This window comes from Alternaria burnsii, assembly GCF_013036055.1.
Source record: "Alternaria burnsii strain CBS107.38 chromosome Unknown 731, whole genome shotgun sequence".
In the NCBI taxonomy this organism is placed as follows: Eukaryota; Fungi; Ascomycota; class Dothideomycetes; order Pleosporales; family Pleosporaceae; genus Alternaria; species Alternaria burnsii.
Window position 1 is genome coordinate 100729 of NW_024066115.1, and position 21494 is coordinate 122222.

General features: G+C 51.2%; 8 protein-coding genes across 8 annotated transcripts; 4 read left to right on the forward strand and 4 right to left on the reverse strand.

Annotated features, from left to right (window-relative positions):
• Nucleotides 1–811: 811 nt before the first annotated feature.
• GT037_006684 (uncharacterized protein) lies at nucleotides 812–2353 on the forward strand (the record flags this gene model as incomplete). Its single annotated transcript, XM_038931731.1, has 1 exon — nucleotides 812–2353. One exon carries the CDS (start codon nucleotides 812–814, stop codon nucleotides 2351–2353), a length of 1542 nt encoding a protein of 513 aa, XP_038785203.1.
• Nucleotides 2354–2491: 138 nt separating this feature from the next.
• Nucleotides 2492–3724, reverse strand: GT037_006685 (uncharacterized protein; the record flags this gene model as incomplete). Its single annotated transcript, XM_038931732.1, has 1 exon — nucleotides 2492–3724. One exon carries the CDS (start codon nucleotides 3722–3724, stop codon nucleotides 2492–2494), a length of 1233 nt encoding a protein of 410 aa, XP_038785204.1.
• Nucleotides 3725–4564: 840 nt separating this feature from the next.
• GT037_006686 (rna polymerase i-specific transcription initiation factor rrn3) lies at nucleotides 4565–7650 on the reverse strand (the record flags this gene model as incomplete). Its single annotated transcript, XM_038931733.1, has 5 exons — nucleotides 4565–6299; nucleotides 6861–7063; nucleotides 7112–7249; nucleotides 7312–7457; nucleotides 7596–7650. Coding segments are annotated over 5 exons (2277 nt in total), but the record flags the coding sequence as incomplete, so codon positions are not given.
• Nucleotides 7651–8826: 1176 nt separating this feature from the next.
• Nucleotides 8827–10183, forward strand: GT037_006687 (ring-8 protein; the record flags this gene model as incomplete). Its single annotated transcript, XM_038931734.1, has 2 exons — nucleotides 8827–8987; nucleotides 9040–10183. 2 exons carry the CDS (start codon nucleotides 8827–8829, stop codon nucleotides 10181–10183), a joined length of 1305 nt encoding a protein of 434 aa, XP_038785206.1.
• Nucleotides 10184–10923: 740 nt separating this feature from the next.
• Nucleotides 10924–14774, reverse strand: GT037_006688 (uncharacterized protein; the record flags this gene model as incomplete). The annotated part of the gene is made up of 3 exons (XM_038931735.1): nucleotides 10924–13502; nucleotides 13551–13921; nucleotides 13969–14774. 3 exons carry the CDS (start codon nucleotides 14772–14774, stop codon nucleotides 10924–10926), a joined length of 3756 nt encoding a protein of 1251 aa, XP_038785207.1.
• Nucleotides 14775–15374: 600 nt separating this feature from the next.
• Nucleotides 15375–16083, forward strand: GT037_006689 (uncharacterized protein; the record flags this gene model as incomplete). The annotated part of the gene is made up of 2 exons (XM_038931736.1): nucleotides 15375–15799; nucleotides 15852–16083. 2 exons carry the CDS (start codon nucleotides 15375–15377, stop codon nucleotides 16081–16083), a joined length of 657 nt encoding a protein of 218 aa, XP_038785208.1.
• Nucleotides 16084–16719: 636 nt separating this feature from the next.
• On the reverse strand, nucleotides 16720–17727 carry GT037_006690 (uncharacterized protein; the record flags this gene model as incomplete). The annotated part of the gene is made up of 3 exons (XM_038931737.1): nucleotides 16720–16868; nucleotides 16922–17306; nucleotides 17407–17727. The coding sequence occupies 3 exons, from the start codon at nucleotides 17725–17727 to the stop codon at nucleotides 16720–16722; spliced, it is 855 nt and encodes a 284-aa protein (XP_038785209.1).
• Nucleotides 17728–19218: 1491 nt separating this feature from the next.
• On the forward strand, nucleotides 19219–21351 carry GT037_006691 (uncharacterized protein; the record flags this gene model as incomplete). Its single annotated transcript, XM_038931738.1, has 1 exon — nucleotides 19219–21351. The coding sequence occupies one exon, from the start codon at nucleotides 19219–19221 to the stop codon at nucleotides 21349–21351; it is 2133 nt and encodes a 710-aa protein (XP_038785210.1).
• Nucleotides 21352–21494: the final 143 nt, after the last annotated feature.

The window sequence follows — 21494 nt, forward strand, 5'->3', positions numbered from 1 at the left end:
AGCCATTCATATAAGTTACCCCCTCGTGCAGTATCGGTTCGTCCTTATGTTTTTCACTCAGTTGGCTATGGTGATCGAGATGTGTCATTATTCTCACATCTACAGACTTCTCAATAGGCTGTGATGATGGCGTTACTCAGTTCTCATGCTGTTAGGATCTCCTTATGGCAAGAGAGGAGACAGACTATGGGCGTCTTCAATGCTGGGCCCGAAAGAATCTTCCGATACACACAGGTCCTCGATGTCGTTCTTATGTCAAGTATGCACTTTGGTGTCCCTTGATCCACAATTCTCAATTCCTGTAGAACGTTACCGGTCTGATAGATTTAGCCGTGGTACGGCATTGCTCTAGTCAAGCGCCGACACATCCGACACGTTACCGTCAGCTGTAGCTGACCAATTTGATTTCTTCCCACTCTTCGCATCTATCAGCGTATCAGGCGCAGACCTCACGTCATAGTAACCACTACGAGCTCAGAAGGAGATTGATGGGTTCAGAGGTGAAACCTCAAATTTTTTCGAAGGAGGTACTCAGCTCTTACATTCACCGATTCTCTACTGTGAACGTACGAGTAGTCACAATGTGTGTATGTATAAGATCACACGGCCCTCTTTCGGACAACTATGTAAATCTTCCTCTTCCTTATTTTTAGGGAAAGAACCAAGTTGAACTCAACCCCAACATCTCCGCCTCCGTCAGAGTTGTTCTTCAACTTTCCTTCTTGATCATCTAACGGCCACGAAAACCCCTACCTTTGTTGTACTCTCTCGATTGAAAGACACAGCTACCAACCAATAGTGTCCGCGAACTATGGCCAAAAGCATCTTCATTACACTTCCAAACGACCTCTTGGACCAAATCTTTGCAGATGTGGACCGCGAAGATTTGATAAACCTTATCAAGACGCATCGATCTTTCATGGAATCCGCTCAGTGGCACTTGTTCCACACAATCAACCTTCCAGCACAATCTACCTTGGCCAAACCTTTTGTCAAATATGATAACGAGATTATCTATGCATCGCAAATCACGGAATACACACGACGGGATCCAGATCATAATCGACATCTTGACGCAGGGCCCTCGATCTTACTACCGATACCAGATGCTCAGATGCCACCAGACTACAAACAGGAGAAGGCCTACAAAAGGTTGATGGATCGACAGCGTACTTGTGCTCTGATCCTGCAGGCTATCACATTGACACCGCACCTGGCAGACTACGTCCGTCACGTTCAGATAGATTCTGAGTGGGGCTCACCACTCTTTGTCAATTCTCAAACTTGCACCATACTCAACAAACTACCGAAATTGCGTAGGGTCGAAATCGTTATCAAAGACTGGGTGGCAGGTCGAGAATGGATCCCAATTCAGCAAGTTTGTCTACAGCAGCTATTCGACATGCTTAAAGACCTCCAAATCCCAACAATCGTTTTGAAGACACCAACGCTCAGGATTCTGAGCAAACTGATGCAGATACCCGCCATCCGGTCTTTCGCAATCGACACCGTTAAGAAATCTCAGGAAGATTATCACCCGTTACAGTTTGAGCCTACTATCCTTCCTAACCTTACATCCTTCGATTCTAGGAATTTCACAATAAACCCTGCTAAGATGGTAAAACTGCTCAGTCAGGTCAAAAACCTCCAGTCACTGCTCATCGCCACCCATGAGCCCTATGTCCGCCCAATGAATTTTGAGGTTGCCAATAGTACCTCGATCGTATCCACTCCAGGTATTCTAAAAGCGAGTCTGGGGCCTAATTCTTCCTTGAAAGAATTAGCACTGCTAGAACCGGCGGGCGAATATCTTACAGGGACTCGTTACTTTCGTGACCACCTCCACCCTACTATCAACGCCAATTTCTCGTTCCTCAAACACCTGCGAATCCTGAAGATCACCTCAGCCTTTTGGTACAATCGCCATTTCGACCTACCCAGCGCACCCGAGAACGGCTGGATGTGGAAGAAACAGGACCGCTGTGCTGCTCGCGTGTACAACTTCCTCCCTCCGTCGCTCCGCGAATTGGAAATCCAATTCATGTGGCCCGAAGCTCTTTTCGCCGCGGGCTTTGGCTATCACACACAGTTTCCTTTGACACCTCAGGCTACCCAGTTGAAGGGTTTTGAATGGATCAAGGAATTCGCGGAGCAGAAGCAACGTAAGAAAGGTGTTTTGCCAGAACTGGAATGCCTTAGATTGGTCGAGGTAAAGGGATCGATCGTCGGTGGGGGCCCTAAGATGTATGCCACGAATACCTATTCACCACCGGAAGTGATGAGGGAATTGTTTGAGAATGCTGGGATTAAGCTTGTCATAAAGCTTTTAAGTGAGTTAGCGAGCGAGTGGTAGCGCAAGTCACATGATGAACTTCCATGCTTCTAAGTGTATCAAGGTTGTATTTCTGTCTATCGTACCGAGACAAATGGTGGCTCTACCGCTTTAGTACAACCAATCGAAAACGGGGATTTACCTCCTCTTTATATCAGCTCAAGACTTCCCATGCTTGATAGCCCTAATTTGGATCTTCAACTTGATGCCTCTATCCCCAAACGCCCTTTTCAATTCCAGCGGCGGGTCCCAGTCAAGGACCGAATCACAATGATAACGATCACCTGTTCTACTTATGCGTCTTCTATCGGCTGGCACCAGTCCCTCAAGTACCTCGACATTCTTCAGATGAGGAAGTTGTGAAGTATCAGGAGTAACGAGCTCATATATCCAATTCCACGCTGGTTTCATCCTCATCTTCGCTTCGTCGGAGGTCATACGGAAGAATGCTGCGCGGTAGCCCACGCCAACAGCAAAGACGGCAGACGTGCTATTGAAGTCTATACGAAGGGAAGATAGAGATGGAGGCAGTAAGTCGACGACGGACGGACGCATAATCTCCTCGCGCTTCCACAAAAAGCCTTGAAGGCCTTCATTGCTGCGGCCGAACCACAAGCTAGCGGGTATATGTAGTCGCTTGAGAGCGGTGAGACCTGAGAAGGGCATGCAGGGGAGTTGTTCCTGCTGCCATTGGCATACTGGATCTTCAAGTATTGTCATGTCCGTTAGGGTTTTGGTTGCGTGAATCAAGCGCTTGGCTAAAGTGATCGTGGTATCAAAATGAAGTAAGTAGTATTTGATGTCGAATTCTCGCAAGACAATGTTTGCATACTGCTGGGCGATGATTGGTGAAGAACGAAGCATGCAGTCGTTGAGGATTAGACTCAGTCCAACTTTTCGTTGTGGCTTCAATGTGTTGAGCATATCCATGAGCGTAGAGTAGTCCTGGACGGCTCCCCGGACCTTTTCCTCGAGATTCTCGATCATGTCTTGATGCTGACTATCAGGAAAGGGGCGAGCGATGATCTTGAGCGTGACGTGTTGGATTGCCGGCAGGCAGTTCAACACTTCCTGCGTTGCATCTGCTAGACGAAATTGTGCCCGGCTGTCAAAGACAAGTTCAAGATAGCGTATCGGTCCAACGAGAGTGTTGCCGGATCCTGTCTCATCTTGGCTGCCATGAATGCTGTCCACAAGCTCTTTGCATGCTTCTTGTGCACCGTTCCCGCGTATAAGAAGTCTTCGAATACTATGGCGCACTGCATTGGCTGGTGGAGCAAACTTTGAGTGGGCTTTGCTCAAATGTTTGAGCGTGTCGTCGTCGTCTATGAAATACTCAAATACGTATGCGAGGAGTTCGATCGGGATTGTAGTAAGAGTCAGAGAGGACATGTTTCTTCTGGGTCAAGTGAAGATGGTCAGGGTTGGTTGCCTGGAGGATATAATACTGGGGGACTACGGTAGATACCGATTGCTGTGATTGGCCAGCCGTTAGTCTCTTTCCCCCTTGGTCACCGCGTCTACAGATTCTTTCCATCTTTGGTCACCGCGCTGTCTGGACCTTGCATATAATGCATAGTCGTTGTTCAGATCCGCATTGCCAGTTTCGGTAACGAGAACCTTTCCATAGCCGATGGATGACCTATAAAAGATGCAAAACTTGTTGTCAAGTTGTTCATTTCATTCTCTCTTTGGTACAAACGTAAATGTGCCGCACTCTAGGCAGTCAACTGACGGAAAATGCAACCAACTATGCAAGAAATCGAACGCTAATTCATGCAAAAATCGACAAACATATAACCAGGCCATATCAAATAAGCTCAGCGACCAGATAAGCAATCATAAGCTGCTTTCGTTTTTTGTGACCAGCGCCGAATCAAAATGCTGATTTCAATGCTTTCCCACTCCTGTATACGCCATAAATGCAATCAATGTATGAGCAAACGATCATAGACTAGCCTCCGTACTACCATCGTCGAGGTCCTCGGGATTTGCGACATTAGCGTCATCGTCGTTGTCCTCATCCGAAGTGCTGCTATCATCGTCATCAGCATCATCTTCGTCATCGTCGTCGTCTTCATCCTCATCGTCCTCATCTTCGTCGTCTTTTTCTACTGGCATACCGGGTACGGGCCGCCATTGCACGTAGTCGTGCTCGACCCAGCGCTTACTGCGCGGAAGCACATATGGGTCGAATGGAAAGTACGCATCCATTAGGAAAGCCTCTTCACCCTTTTTGCCAGTGAGAGCAGTCTCTCGGCCGCCAATACCATTGAGATAACCACTGGCCAGACTGCGAGAGAGTCGCACACGCTTATTTGTCTCTACCAGAGTATCGACGTAAGTGAAGCGGAGGTGCTTAGCAATGCGGCCGAACTGCTTGACAATGTCTGGTGCGCAGATTCTGAGTGGATTGAGTTTGCAGAAGATGTTACGCCGTACGATTTCGAGGGTTGACCGGTGCCACTGGAAGTCGCCTTCGTGGTACATGATGTCTGCATCAGTAGGCAAGGTGCCGTCGGGCGTGACAATGAGGTCGCGCCACCGGAAGCAGAAGGCATACAATAGTGCCTGTGCGATGGCGTAATAAGTGCCGTACCGGCGTAGATCCGGGCCGATGCACTTTGGTTCGTGCAGTACACGCAGACGCTCCAATTGCGAGCAAAGTGTGTCAAAAACGTCGCGGACCACAAAGCCCGGAACGTGAGCGCCACGCGCGATGTAGGAGGCGAGGTAGGCACATGCGGATGCTCGTATTAGTGGGGGTCGATTTTGGTCGACAGCTAGTTGCGAGCAGGTATCCACGAACCGCACTACGAAATCCGTTGACATCTGACTGAAATGGAAAAGCACGAACTGAGTATGTCGTGAGCGGTAGGTTGGGATGATGATGGACTGGAATTGGGCGATAAGGGTTTGGTATGTGCGGTCCATCTCTTGAAGGTCTCTCCGTTCGAAGATTGAGTCGTAGTAGGAGAATTGTACGTCCATGACGGTATCGAGCTTGAGCATCATGTCTTTGATATCCTTGAGTCGTTGCTCCTCTGGATCCAGACTTTCCTCGCTTGATACGGAACCGTCGTCGCTCGCGTCGTCATCGTCTTCTTCGTCATTGATGGCGTCGCCCACCAGTTGCTCCTCCAAGTCGTCGTCCATGTCATCCATGTCCACCTGCATCTGCGCATCGATCTTGCACAGCTTATCAGTTACAAGTGCCAAGATCTCGCCCTTGATCTCTGGCGCATACTCTGTGACCCTGAAGATGTTTCGGATATACTCGACGTGTGTCTTGGCGCTGTCGTTGGAAAATGGGAAGGTGCTGGAGATGACGGGTGCGAGGAAGGAACTCGCCATTGGACTGTAACGTAGTAATCCCATGAGGGTCTCATGTATGCGCGCTTGTAGGCGTACTCTTTGGATGGGCGGGTCGTCCTGCTGCCTAGCGTTGACGGACGGCGTGTTCAGAAACATGTCGACAAGCATCTGCAGCACAGTAGACATGTAGCTGGATTGAACCGAGAGCAGCCTACGCAGAAAGATTCGGTAGGAGCGTAGGAAGTCTTCATTGCGCGCAATCCAGCTGCAATCGATGACGGCGTGCACCAGGCCCTTGCAGTTACTGTCGAGTTTTGGCGTGTGCTCCGAGAGTGCGATGACGTATTTTTGCAAGAGTCGTGATAGCGGTGCACTTGCTGATGTCGGCGGTTCCTTGAAGAGGGCCTTGAGACCGTCGTAGGCTGCCTTCTCGCCTGTCGCATGCTTCTCTATTGCTCGCCGTACCTCCTCCCCCACTAGCTCCAGACTCTTCTCATGGTGCTCGCTCAGTATGCGTACGTCGACTTCGGGATCGAATGTGACTCGGCGGCGTTTGAGTTGATTTGGGGCAGTGTTTTCGGCGTCGGACGAGTGATCGGTTTGTTTGCGTTTGAGGCTGCCACCCGCGCTCGGGGCGGCGGTGCTGAGAGTCCTGTTCATCGTGGCAATAGCGACCATGTTGAGTGGAAATGGATGGCGAAAGGTTTACATTTGAGCAGGCACGTGAAACCTAGAGAAGCGTCGTCTGTCGGGTGGGTGGTGAAACTGGAAGTGAGGACGGCGGGGGTGAATGCACGCGACTGTGCTGCAGTATTGAGCCCCGAGAGAATTTCAGCGGGTCACTTAGGTAAGCCAGACCTTTTCACCATGGTTCGCCGATCCACCACCAATATCACTGCAAAGATCCAAGAGGCATGTCTTTTATTGGTCTTTAATTGTATGTCAGATTACAAAGATATAGTCTCTTCGCCGCATCCTACAGCGGCTTGCATCTGGAATGCTCAATCACAGATACGCAAGAATTGATAGCAGACTTGCAGCTTGAGCTGGCCCCACCATGTCTTGCCATTCTGTGAGCTGCGGTTGGGCCAAACAAATGCTTCCTAGGCTTCCTATGGGTTCTCCAAATGTCACCTACGATCTTGCCTCTCGGAGGTGGGTGTGGCAGGCTCTTATGCTGGCTGAATACACGAACGGTCATGTCCATGTTCACATCTCACCGCATTGCGCAATAGCGATATCTTGCACTGGCTTTCCTTCTGGGTTCGCTACTGTCCGTGTGTTCTCAATCTTGGTGACAACGTCCATGCCTTCAATGACATTTCCGAAGACAACGTGCTTGCCGTTCAGGTGAGGGGTGCCGTTCTTCGCAGTGATGATGAAGAACTGGGAACCGTTGGTATTGGGACCTGAGTTCTAGGTCTGTTAGTGACGTGCTTGGCTAGGCGGCTTACATGAACCTACAGCCATAGATAGAAGACCAGGTTTGTCGTGCTTCAACGTAAAGTTCTCGTCGGCAAACTTTTCGGTTCCCCAAATGGTTCTCGAGCCTGTGCCATTGCCGTTTACAAAATCGCCGCCTTGGATCATAAAACCTTTGATCTACAATGGTCAGTATGATCAAAGTCAAAACCTCTAGTACTGCGACTTTTGATGGCACTTACGACGCGATGGAACTTGCAGCCTTTGTAGCCTTGTGGCTGCCCTCGACTGTTCTTCGTCTCTCCAGTGCAGAACTGGCGGAAATTCTCAGCCGTCTTTGGAACTACATCTTTGAACAACTCCATCTTGATTCTACCGAGCTTCTCCCCTGTTTTCGCTTATGTCAGTCACCATGGTCGGGTCGCGGGGCGTTTGTCCGACTGTGGGCTAGGCCAAGAACGACGCGTAGCAATGGCGCGGGGTGAGGGGTAAAGAGACTATCTGGGTCACATGGGTGGATGCATACCTCCTAGGGTGATGTCGAAGAAGACGATTGGGTTGGGCTCGGCAGTCTCCGCCATAGTTGCAGTGCTTAAAGATTGGAACTAGTGACGTTAGGTGGGCTTTTGCAGCGACGGTGAAGGAGTCGTGCGGTAACCGAAGAACAGCGATCTGTCTAGATAATTCCCAAGATGTGCCGAGGAGAGAAAATGATGCAGAAAGCAGGGGAATTGGGCTGCTGCAAGTGGTGGACGATGTTCATGTGGATACTCGCAGATTGTTAGCGGCCGGGGAAGACTCCACTCGGAGAGCAGGGATCCGACATGTCTACGCAACACGGCCGGCTTCGATCTGAGATTGTACACTGCGGCTGAGATATGGGACTCGGAGCGAGTCGTAGTAGTAGTGATAGTAGTCATCGAGCGCAGTCTCATCTGTCAGGCGTCCGGGGGGGTCAGCAATTTCTTAGATGTGATAGCACCTGCATGCGACGGCATCAATGCGGGCGACGAAACCCTGCTTGGAGGCGCATTGCGTGGACACTGTCTGTGACACATGCATGGTTCAATAGCAAGCAACACCCAGCGCACCACCATCTTGCAACCAACTTCACAGTTCACCATTGCTCGCCACCAGCCACTGCAAGACGCCCCAGTTGCGTTTGGTAAGACGGGTAGTGTTATCATAGATGGTCCTGGTTGCCGGTCATCCTTGGCACCTGCCGTCGACGTTAGCGACGCCTTTGCGGCCTTTATCCGCCTCAAGACCGGCACCTCGCCCGTTCTGACACTCGGCGACCCATCCACTGCCCTTCACCACCCCAACGAGTCCAGAGTCTGTCGCGCAGCCATTTGCACTGTCCGCATCGCATGGCCGATAACAGTGCTCTTGTCATTAACCGCTAGCGATTGTGGCACGGGCAGTCACCGCGAGCGACCATAGCCTCCAAGAAGCCGACTCTCCATCGCCACAGCCGCAGTCGTTGCCGTCACCATCAACTGATCCCATCAACCACACCGGCCCTTCTTCCAGCCTAGCCCGCCGCCGCCGCCTCGACGATATCGCAACCACCACTGCCGTCGATAGAGCGTGTACCTTCGTAGTGCCGAGTTGCCCCCCTACTTGTTTCACGTGTACCAGGGCTCTCCGTATCCGGCCAACTCCCCACGTACACGCGCATCGTTGCTTCGCGCCTCTCTGCAGCTGCGTGAGCAATCCTGTCCGTGAACGGAATAGCAGAGACGCCGCTATCCATCATGTCCAACGTCCTTGTCTATCCGAGGCAGAACGCACCTGCCCCAACAGATGGCTCCAACAGCAACAACAACAACAACAACAATAATAGCAGCGGCCCCACCAGTTCGCCGCTGCTTTTCTTCGTTGCCCTGGGTTTCGGTGTCGTCTTCACAAACTTATGGTAGGCGCTGGCAGTTGGTTTCGCAACTGCTACCTCTTACTGACTGCTTCAGGATTATCGTCGGCGTCAAGTATTGCTTCCGATATAATCGTCGTCGCGCGGCCCAGGCTGCCGCAGATGGCGAACCAATTGACATGACCAACATGCCTCGCCCGCACAGGAGGAGGAGGGAGAAGAAGCTGATGACCATGGACGAGGTCAATGAACGATTCCCATTGACAAAGTATAAGCAATGGAAGTCAAGTCGCGAGACCGAGGGTTTACCAGCCAACGGCGGCATCGCGACTGCGCCCCAGAGCAGAGCAGCAAGCTTGAAGGATGTCGAGGGCGTCATTAGTGCGCAGGACGAAGGCCCGGGACCGAGAACCGACACTGCACTCTCAATGGCCCGCAACGATCTCAACGCCCCAAATTCCTCTACCCAGCCTGCAGCCTCTCCGAGAACGAGCATGGAAAGCAAGAAGAGCCAGCACGTGCAGGACGCTGAGAAGCAAGCCGAGGTCAAGTTGGGCACAGAGAAGACGGACAAGGCTCAAGGACAGAGTGCTACTCCACAAGCAAACGTGCGCGAGCGTGAGGACGACTCAGATGACGATGAAGAGGATCCCATACGCACTGCTGCTGCACCAGAAATGTTGGCAGAGCCAGGAGACACATGCGCCATCTGCCTGGACACCTTGGAAGATGACGACGATGTACGCGGACTGTCTTGTGGCCACGCCTTCCACGCCAGCTGTGTTGACCCATGGCTGACGAGCCGCCGTGCCTGCTGCCCTCTTTGCAAAGCTGATTACTATGTTCCGAAGCCTCGTCCCGAAGGCGAAGTCGATCCTGTTACTGGTCGCCGTTCAGTCGCCGGTCTTCGGTCGCCACCGCAGGCCGTTTGGACGACTAGCAACCCTTTCTCTAGGTCTCGCGTCATGGTCATCAATGCAGACTACCAGCAGCGACAAGGCGTTGACCGGTTCGGGCGGTTGAATCGGCCTACTCGCCGTGAGCGTGTACATGGGGATGCATCGCAAGTGACAGGGCAGACTGGCCATAACCAAGGCTGGCTATCCAGGATGACGCCCAATCGAACACAAGGCTCTCCCTTCTCAAGCTGGTTTGGTCGTAACCGTGGCGCTGCTAGCACTGCGGACGCTTCTGGCCCACAGCAACCAACTCCAGGACAACTCGAGGCCGGTAACCGGTAGATGATGTCATTCCGTTGTTCAGATCTCTCAAGTCTTTCTCACGCCCAATTACGATTACCCATACCCACCTTTCCGTGCTCCCTATCTCATGCGTCCCAGTGAAAGCCACCATGTTTTTTTTTCACTTTTCCCTAACATTCTCGGCGTTTCTCCATCCATACCATCAGCCACTTTTCGCCTCGGAATAATTTCACTCGCAACAGTACCTATCAAAGCATAGCGAGAGGGTTTTCTCGATACAGCATTTGGCAGGCGACAGCGGAACGGAGTATATACGGATTAGTTGCGAATAGCGATATGGTCATGGTTCTATATAGGGGGTGGGACTACCTACATTGTAGATGTCATGTTCTACAGCTTTGCAGGCGCAATAGCGTCGAGCGAACGGGAGCCTTGCAGCACGTTGTTATGTAGTATGTGTTCGGCCATTTTCGATATTGAAGAATACTATGTATGGAACATGAGACGTATAACGCAAGTGAACTATCTTCCGTTTCGTTGTCGTTGGCTCTCATCACCATCACCTGAGTCCATGTCCCGATCATAACTGGGCGACAGGTGGGGTATTTCATCGTATTACGTTCGGATCATGTCCTTAAGCTCTTGTATGTGTGGTTCGGTAGACACTAAATCATCAGACATTCAAGTCAGTAGAGCTCAATCTAAGTCGCTCGACGGCATTTGACCTAAACCGAGGGTGCAGCCTTCCCAATCCATGAACGCCATCACACGATCATAAATCATCCAGGCCCCCTCAACCGAACAGTACCCCCCCTCATCTCCTCATCCGCTCCTTCGTCATCTTCTTCTTCGCCCTCAACATCCTGTAACCGCATTGCCCTCAGCAGATCTCTACTAGCCCTCGTCCCATCCCTCAATTCGACCGCACTCTTGAGCAACATGTCCGCCAAAACCCTGGCGTCCATGTCCACGCCTAACAGCGCCCCTACCTCAGGACCGGTCGGAATGGGAAACTCTACAAGCGGCTTCCCGTTTGGACCGACGCTAACGGTTGTGGATTTTCGGCTGTAGCGCGGAGTATCGTGTTGATCGAAATCCGAGGATGAAGAGTACTGGTTACTGTGGTGGTACGACGAGTCATCGGTATCGGAATCGAGATTGTACGTCGTGGAAGTAAGGGTTGTGGATGTAGAGTCGTTTCTACGTGAGGAACGGAGAGGGGCTGATGGCTGGCCCATTGGACGCCGTTGCGCTGCAAGGTTGAGGCGTTCGAAGGTGTCCCAAAGGTCGTCGACATCTTCTTCTTCGAGGGAGGTGTCGGTTGTTACGCTCATGGGAGGAGATTGATCGTCGCTGCTGAGTCCGTATGCCATGTTGTGTGACCAGCCATCCCAGATTTGCTGAGAGCGCTGATTACCGCGGTGGTATTGACCAGAAGTGGGTGCTGGTTTCGCGTGTGATTGTACCTGGCTTGCTGAGCTGACCCCTCGGGCGTGCATACTGGGATGGTGTGGATCTTGGTTTGTAGGATGACCTTGTTCATCGTATTGTTGAGGTGTCAATAATCCTGGCACCGCATGGTTTGGTTCTGATTGCGACTTCATGTGAAAGGAAGCGCGGTGGTTATTTTGTGATAGTTGTACCTGGTCTTCGAGGTTGAACGGATTATCGTTCATACGCTCTGTTCCTGCTGTAAGGATCTCAGAGCCAGAAGTGGACGGACGGTAGTCTTCTACCATCGCCATATCCAGATCAATCATGGACGAGCGCAGCGGAGAATTGGGCGCAGAGCTGATCATCTCAGGATAGTCATTGTCATCAACAGCAGGCTGAAGTGGTGCTGTTTGAGCATGGCGCAGGTTTGGTCGGAAGCCAGATGCAAGGCCTGGCGAAGAAGAGTCCGTCTTGGTGTGCTGGCTGCGATACGGCTCCGTCGGACTACCCATTGGGAAGGCAAAGTCTCGAGTTTTGCGATTGTCGTCCTGCTTGGGAAACGTCCACTCCTTCGTCTCACGTCGCCGTGAAATCCGATTCGAAGCGCGGTTCCTTGGGGCCTCATTGTTGGCTTCTGCCATTGCAGCGTCGAATGTCCATTCCACCGTACGTCGGTTGGGCTTTTGAGGCTGCTGTGGGAAGGACCACTCCATCGTCTTGCGGTTAGGTTGCTCAGTGGCTCCTGGAAATGACCATTCCATAGTCTTGCGGTTAGTTTGCTCATTGCTTCCCGGGAATGACCATTCCATCGTCTTTCGATTCTCGTCATTCATACTGGGGAAGGTCCAGTCTTTCGTGGCTCGTTTCGTCATCTCGTCCTCCTCGTTGAAAGCATCCCGGCGCTCCTCTTCCTCTTCCATCTCCCGTATGATGCTCTTCATACGATTCGCACGGATGGTGGGCACTTCGCCCAGGTCAATACTTGGTATCTCATCTGCTGACGGCATTGAAAAGTCCAAGTCAATGACCGTCTCACGGTTGGGCGCGCCAGGGTTGAAGTCACGTAAAACCAAGTCAGATGGAGGGCGCCCGTTCGGCGGGTCCGGCATATCGACGGCACTATACCTGTATGGCGTCGTGTTTGTATCGAATAGTTTGTTCAGACGTTTCTGTCCTCTAACAATAGACTCTTCCTTGAACCTAGCCTGGAGCTGCTCGAATCGTCCCATATCCGCGACAGGTGGTAGGCCCATTCCATTGAAGCCTGCTCCGCCAGCAAAGGGGTCAGTAAATTGTGTTGCATGTTCTTGCTCGAATTCTTCTGATGTGCTGAAAGACCAATCATCGTCGTCGTCATCTTCCGCCTCTGGGGCAAGCGGGTCTGGCGCTTGAGCACCGTATGGGTTGAATAGCGACTGGCGTGTACCACCTTGTTGCTCCCAGAGGTAGTAGTCTTCGACCAGCTTGACGAGCGATACAGTCGGGTACATCTTAGTGGTATCTGCAAGATAGGGGTGCTCCAAAATTTGGTCAGGCGTCGGTCGATCTTGTGGCTCTGGTTGAAAGACGAAGGCTAGGAAATCTTTCAGTTCTTGAGAAAAGCGATCGCCTTCAAGCACAGGAACACCAGCTGTTGGCAAATCGAATTGCCCGATCTTGTGGTGCGGTGGGTAGCCACAAGCCATCTCATAGACAGTACAGGCATATGCCCAGATGTCAACCTCGTTGCCGTAAGATATCTCCTTAGGCTGCATCAAACTGTGCGGATCTGCATCCTTTACCCACTCCTTCTGCAGTTCAGGGGCCATCCAGAAAGGTGTACCAACGATAGTGGAGCGCTTCGATCTTTCAGGTTCCAGGGTGTTGGAGACACCGAAATCGCATAATTGCACACGACCGTCTTCGAGGATAAGAACGTTGTTGGCTGTATGCATTAGCCGAGGGAAGGAATGGTAAAGACACCATCACCTACACTTCAGATCTCGATGCAGCACGCCTGCTTCGTGTATATACTTGAGACCTTGGGCCAGCTCACGAGCGATGGGTATGATGAATTTCTCGGCCAGTCCAGGACCCGGGTCCTTCGTCATGGCTGTGGGCTTCATCAGGGTATTGACGCTACCACCGCTTGCATATTCGCTGACGATCCAGAGTTCGTTGTGTACAGGTCTAGCCTCCTCGATGATGTTGACGTAAGGCCTTGCCTTGCTGTCTCTTAGCTGCTGCAGGATGTCAATCTCCTTGAGTGTGTCCTGGAGATTCTTGTGTGTCATTTCCTCGTAATCCACCTTGTCGATCTCGATAATCTTGATGGCAACGAGCGCACCGGTATTGCGGCTCTTTCTTTGTCATGTCAGCGAATGTACTCGGCCTTACATCGTGATACCCACCCTTTGTAGACACGACCGTATGCGCCCTTGCCAATGAGCTCGTAGAAGTCATATGGCGGTGGTTCCTCACCACCTCGCTTCGCTCTCTCAGCAACCAGAAGCTCCATGTCCTTTGCCTGCTGCATGGCACGCCCCTTGGTACCACCCATGTTGGGCGGCTGCAGTCGTGCAGGCTCCATGTCTTTTAAATATTTGTGAACCTTGCCAACCCTTGGTGGTTCAATTCGGACGTCTTCCGAAGGCTCGAAAGGCGATTCTGCTATGCGCTCCAAGGGGCTGTCTTCTAGGGTACCAGTGATGCTCTCGTAGCTCGTTGAAATTGGAAGAGGCGGCGGGGGACGATCAGGTTGACGTGGCCGCCTACCAGGAGAGACGTAGTTTGTGGGATCGGAGGCAGAGTATGAGTGTCTTGCGGTCGGGTTAGGCGGACTAGGCTTGATGGTGCCTGGGCTGGATCGTGCTATAGGTCGTTGTGGGCCCGGTGTTGATGGAAGGACAGCGTCGAGCCTCGGCTTGGGTGTAGGTGGGCACAGCGGACTTTTGTGGTCTAAGATTGGACTCGAGATATCACGCTTATCGACAGAAGGCGTGCGTGAAGAGCGCGACGAGCGTGACGAGGGACCTCTCTTGCCTTTGATTGATTCAGTTAGCTTCGACCACGAGATGGAGCGACTGGACCGTGTCCTGCAATCTGGCGTCTTGTGTTTGGCTGGTGAGCGAGGCGGGGTCACGTCACCCATAGGGATGAGGTGATTGCTCTCGCTCATCGACCGCTTCAGCTTTATGATGGCGTCGTCGCCGAGCATGGTTTCGTGGTGTTATTGCGGCATGGTGGTGTTTTGAACAGAAATCGCACTCACTCGTTTGTTATGATATTCTACGTTGGTCACCAGAGGTGAATGCGGCTCATGGCGGGCAGGGTCGCGTGCGGTGAGCGTGCGTGTTCGTTGACATTCACAGGTCCGCACTGCGGAGAGAGGAGCACCTGTCAACGAGATGCAATTACAATTAAGGTAGCAGAGTAAGCGGAGATGTTAGATGGAAGCGAAGCGAAGGATTGGACAGTATAGAAAGATGGGACGACGATGCCATCTGGCAGACGTTCAAAGTGTTGAAGATGCGAAACATGGATCCAGGGTCTCAACGTTTCGCCCGCTGATCGCGCTAAGACAACCTTAATCCATCCGGGGCAAGCGCGCCCCACGTTTCCGTGCCTGACATCATCTGCGCCACATGTGCGACAGGCATAGCAGCTTGCCAACTTTCTGTGCATCCAGAGAGATTGGGTCGAGATGCTCCCTAGATATCTCCATTCATATTCACCATTCAACTTAAGGCCTGATTAGACAACATATGTTTTGATCCACCACAACAACTCCACAAAAGCATTGAATCAACGTCTCACCATGGTCGCGCAACCCATCGGCACCAAGAAGACGCCCGTCACGTCCACGGCGAAGAAGACACCAGTCAAAGCACCAGTGAAGAAGGCGCCTGTCAAAGCACCCGCTGTTCAGCCTCCGAAGAAGCCTGTCAATACTGCGATGCAGAAGAAACCCGTGGCAACAACCCCTAAGAAGCCCGTTACAAGCGTCCCACCCAAAAAGCCTGTGACAGCCGTCGGTCAGAAGAAACCCGCCCCAGCACCTGCAAAGAAGGCAATCCAGCCGCCACAACAACAGGGTTGGATCAACAAAGGCCTCAGCGCTGCATCGTCTGGCATTGGAAGTGCTGTCGGCGCTGCAACAACTGGTATTGGCAATGCTGCTGGGGCCGTCGTGACCGCGACAGGTAGTGGAATCGCTGGAGCAGGGAGAGGCGCCGGAGCAAGGTACATATTGCAACTTTGCCAAGTCGACTTTTCTGATTAACATACTATCTAGTATTACAAACTCGTCTCGCACCTGGGGCGATATGGTCCGCGAGTACGGCAACTCTCTCAAAGACATCACCGGCGCTCCGGGCAGTCGATCGACAACAAACAAGAATCCCCTCGGCTTGAGCACTAGCGGAGTGGGAGGTATGGCATCCATGGCTAGTCGACCCGGCGTACCTGGTCTCTCAGGGGGTTCCGGCAAAGGTGGCGGTACGGCCAGCAATCCGCTGGGTCTTTGAGTGATAGCGTTGACGGATTGTGAACATGGAATGGAGGCTGTACGAGTATTTAGACGACCGAGGCGAAAACATGGAGTATTCAGGGATTGGATGGCGTTATCTGGGACACTTATTATTGGCAATTACGATCTTGCAATATCAGTGCTTAGTCTCTTTTTCAGTGAGGTTAGTCTATGAGATAAACTCCGGGTGGCACAGCACGACACCAAAATTACATGGTAAGTTAAATATCTGATCGAAGAAGTATGCTAAGCCTCATCCTTCTGACACTATGACCTGCAAGTATACCTTCTGATCAATCTACTACGGAAGATATCACCCTTGTAAACAGATTGCAGAAAGATGACTACTCTCAACTAATAGTACCTAGGTGAGTTTTCTACAAATTCTGCCATCAACGATGATGTATTGCATCGTCACAATCTGGCTCGCGAGTACAGCAGTATATAGATCCTTTCATGAAGCCTGGAACAGACTACAAGCACTGATAGTAGTACGGTGGTGAGACGCCTTTGCACGTATACGGCGACTTTGGCATTGTCAGATGGTTTCACTGTCATGGCTGCAAATTCACATACCTCACAGATTGTACATCCATTCCAATTCTGTCCACCGCACTGATCCCAGTGCTTCGATCTACATCCTCCTCCACCACCCGATGTACTTGTTGGTCTTTGCGCTGACGAAGTGCGACTTGGCAACATTGTAGATGTTTTCGTGCTCGAAGGTTGAGGACGCGAGGAGCTTGTTCGCGTTGGCATTGGGGCTGTGCGGCTCGAACTCGTCTTTGGCGGGCTCGGTGGTTTAGGCGGCTGCGACGGTCTTGGTGGGGATGTACCTCCTAACGTCGGTGTATCAACATAGCTGCCGTCACAATAGTACGACATGCCGTTCAGTTGGAGATCCTTCATGATGGTACTGAGTCCAGCCACGCCTGTTCCTTTACAAGATGCGCCATTCACAGCTTGCGCATTAAGCGGAAGAGGGTACTCGATATGGAAAACTGGCTTGTTGAGAGCGATGAAGTTCTCGTAGGCTTGACACTCGCCGTGTTGCGCACATTGCTCGTTGACTGCAAAGTCTATGATCGGCGACACATCGCTGAGGATATCGAGGCTGTTCTTAAGCCCAATTCTCATGTCGTATTTAGCGGCTTCCTGCTGCATCCATCGCACGTATTCGATAGCGTCCGTGTTCTTAAGGTTCAATCCGTTGTCGTTCTGCTAAAAGAGGTTAGCATGTATAACTCGCTCACGCCTGAGCTTGAAGTCGTGACTGCGTGCTACCACCGTATCACACCCATGTAACAGTACGAGGACTTACATATCCATCTGTGTTGTCCGGATCGATAGCATCGCAGCCCTTGTCCGCAGCCAACTTGATGCGCTTGGCCATGAGTGTTCTAATGCTTTGGCTGCCCGTCCGCAACCATCTCTCATTGGGCCACTCCGGGAGCACCTTTCCAAGATCAGCAGCTGCAAAACTTCCGTAATCATCTCTCCAATCTTCCGCTGTTCCAGCACTGAAGTAGCAGATGACGATTTTGCCGGCTGCTTTGAGAGTTCCTATTGTCGTAACAGGGTTGTCGAACAAATCGATATCCCAAACCGGCACGTCTATAGGTGATATAGGTATCTTGGACATGTCGGGAATGCCCAGCAGTACGATCTGAAACTTCTGCCCTTGTATAAACGAAGCATTCTGTGCCCAAATGAGTGAGAAGTAACATCCCAACAACACTAGCCACAAAAGCATCTTGAAAACGTTGGAAGGCTGGAAGATCTTTGATGTGTGTTTGTTGGTCTTTATGAAGGAAATAGGATCAAAGTGTCGGATCCTAGGTCTGAGAAGTCATACTCTTAAGGCAGTCCTGTCCAAGCCCTGAAAGCCTACATTTAGGATATGTAGTAGCAATGTGTCACAACTCGACTGTAGCCGAGACGCGGTCTGCAGCGGCTCCCATGTGTCGTAGCTTCTGGAGCTGGTTGGGCGCCATCATATATCCCTGGATATTGCACCATTACAAAAAGCCAATCATCCAAGTTTACGTTGTCACGACAGGAATCTGGTAGGACTGGAGTTTCGTAAGCCGCTCCAGTAGCAACGCCGGATCGCTAAGCTGGGCAGTATCAATCCGATACCAAATGCGTGCCCATGCTTGGACGATTTCTTGCGTCAAATATACCGTACCATAAGCTTTGAGAACGAGTGGCGCCTGGTGCGAGATGTTGGGGTATGAGTTGACAACCGTAACCGGAGAGTGCCGAATCAGCTGCATGCACAACGTATGGCGATCCGGCAGATTCGTGCATTGCGGGGAAAGCTTGTTTCTCTAGTCTCAGGCTCATCTCCGAGATCGTGTCGGTCAGATGCGCCCTGGTTGATCATATATGAGCAAGTTCTAGGCACACGGGTAAATGAGGTATAATATCGGAGTCTTCATTTGAAAAATTCCTCTCTAGTCCAAGCCGAACAAGAGTGCTTGAGATTCTGTCTTCGTTGGAATCATTCTTCGATGTTCGCCTTTGATTTCATGTACAGTAGCAATAGATTTTGCGACGAACCCATGTATGGATGACGCGATATAGCGATGTAGCGATACAATCAGAGATTTGAGACTACGACCAAGGAAAAAGAACAGGCACAGGTTGTCTGGTAACCAGAATAACGAATCAAACAAGGGTGGGGGTTGGCGATGTAAAGAAAATGGTACCATAATCACGAGGTTGACGCGTATGGTAGGGTAAAGCGCCCGAGGGGATGACGCGCGATATCATGCAAATCGCCCTTATCGATAAAACTAGCGCCATCTGAACCTTCTGACAGAGAAGTTTGGACATGCATAGAGCGTGCAACATGGTTGGCCACGACTACATGTTTGTCCTACTCCTGTCTTTCTATACGCATTTGCTTTAGACGCGGCGAGTTTGCCTCCGCCTCTCGTTCTTTACTTTCAGACGGCGCTTGCTCATGCTTGCGCTCTATCGACTGCGATGCCTCCCATACTCCACTCCAAGCTTTCAAACACGCTTTCTGCGAACACTTCCACGAAAAATCCCGGAATACGTTCCACGATGGGATCCGACCTTACACAGAACCGCGCAGTCCACTTCGGTGCTGAATGAGTCGACGAGAATGGCCGCCGAGAACCATTCTTTTGACTTCAACAGAGGTGCAGAGCGCGAGCAGTTTAGAGATAAACCCGTCGCGATTGGCATGCCTGGAACCAACCACAATGGTAGGCGGACAGTTGTCAAAAGACTGAATCACGTATTGGGGCTAGTCAGAGACTGCAATGGCCAGGATGCCAGTCTACGTGCACCGCTTTGGCGAGCATATTCTTTGGCCAAGGCATCTGATCCGAAACTCCTAGCACGTATCCCGGATGGAGTATGGGACTTGCTCTCGATCACGCAGTCCACTCACACTGCAAATATGGCACAGCTCTACCAGGATATGAACAAGACTGGGAGATATACGATAGCCAGGCAGCGCGCCAAAAGTCTAGAGAAGGTCTTCCTTCGCGGAAAAGTAGACCAGGCTCTCAGAGGATGGGAAGAGGATCAAAGATTGGGACTCGGCGGTGTACGAATGGACTACAATCCGGAGCATCTGGAGATTGGGGCTAAGCTCCATGCACTTGCCAGGAATGTAGACTACAGTCGGAACATTATGAATGAGCTGTTCAGGCTGTATCCGAGTTGGAACACCTCCGTCATGATGACTGTTTTCCGAGCTCATACGAGCTCAGAACTACAAGAGCACCATGACATGGCGAAGCAAATCTATGTCAGAATGAAGGACCAGAGAGGCAATACCCGCTCGATCAAGGACTACGACGCTTGGCTTGTGGGCTTCTTAGAAATGCGAAGCTTGAGTCATGCCAAGCAAGTGTTTAGGGACATGATTAAGGATGGCTATCTGGCTACCAGCGGAACTGCAGAACGAGTCAACCAAGTGTTGAAGAGACTGCACATGATATATCGACTTGGAACTAATATCGAGTCCATGACTAGTATCGCTCTTGATGCTATATCTGTGCTCCCTCGTGGTTATCACGGCCATTTGTTTGGTGACTGGCTGAAATTTAGCGTTGTCAAGAAAACGCCACAGGCAGCCGCTCAAATCTTGGAGATGATGCTCAAGCGAGGCTACCGACCAGAAACGTTCCACTACAACATGTTTCTCAGAGCGTTGATACGGACGAAAGAGGAGGCGAACATCCTGAAAGCAGAAAGTATCGGTTGGCGCATGGTCGAAGCCGCTTGCGAAGCTGGTCAACATGACGTTACTCCAGAAACAATATCAGCCATCATTGACAAAAAAATTGCCGAGACTCCTCCTACATCTGACGAAACGACCCAACGAGCTCCTGTTGCTGACGTAACAACGTTTGCCTTGATTATGCAACACCATGCCAACAGCCTGCAATGGGAACACGTCGATTACTTGTCCCGGCAGCTCAAAGCAGCGAAAGTCAAGCCCAATGCTACCATCATGAATGTCCTTATGGATAACAAATGCCGACAAGGTGCCTACAGCAAAGCATGGAAGATCTACAAGTCTCTCACTGAGCCGCAAGAAGGAAGCAACGGCGTCTTCCCAGACGGTAAAAGCATACGTTGTCTTTGGAAAACGCTCCGATTAGCACTCGGCGACTCTACCGTTCAAAACAAGCTCGATATGCCTAGCCCTCGTGAGCTACTAGCAGAGACGGTAAACTGGTGGACGCTCTGTCGCAGTCGCTACGACGCCGATCGTTTCCGCATGGGTCTCGCAGGCCCAGACAGTGGAGCAATCACGCCGCTCATCATGCACTGCTTTAGTTACAATCGAGATCTGGCTGGCTCGTTGGTCGCTCTGCACGTCCTTCGTCATCGCTTCCACATCTTTCCCACCGACGAATCAGCGCAAATTTTGCAAAGACAGATGGCCTGGGTAGACTTGGCAGATGAGTCTGCGGCTGTGCGTGGTCAATACTTCCACAGTCGTTCCAATAAGAAAAACACGGACCGTATAGCGGCGGTCTACGACATTCTCCTGCAGCGACGATTGTCAAGAACAGGTTTGAAGGAAGGCGATTTTGAGAAATTGACGGACGAACAGATTGGGGATATGGGATTGAATTTGTTGAGCGAATTCATAAGAGTGGTGCTCAAGAGGTACCACCCACCCGAAGTGGTAGAGATGATGATTGATGTGACAAAGAGTGTAGTGGGTGTACCTGATCTGCCCACTGGGGACATGGATGCATTTGAAGTGGCTTGAATGAAGTGTAATCACAGGACTGGATGATGATTCATATGTTAAAACGATACTATAGCCATTCAATCCCCATACATGAATATCTTCATCAACAATCGATAAACAATAACACAGCTCTTTGTGCAAACCACAGCGTTATGAATACG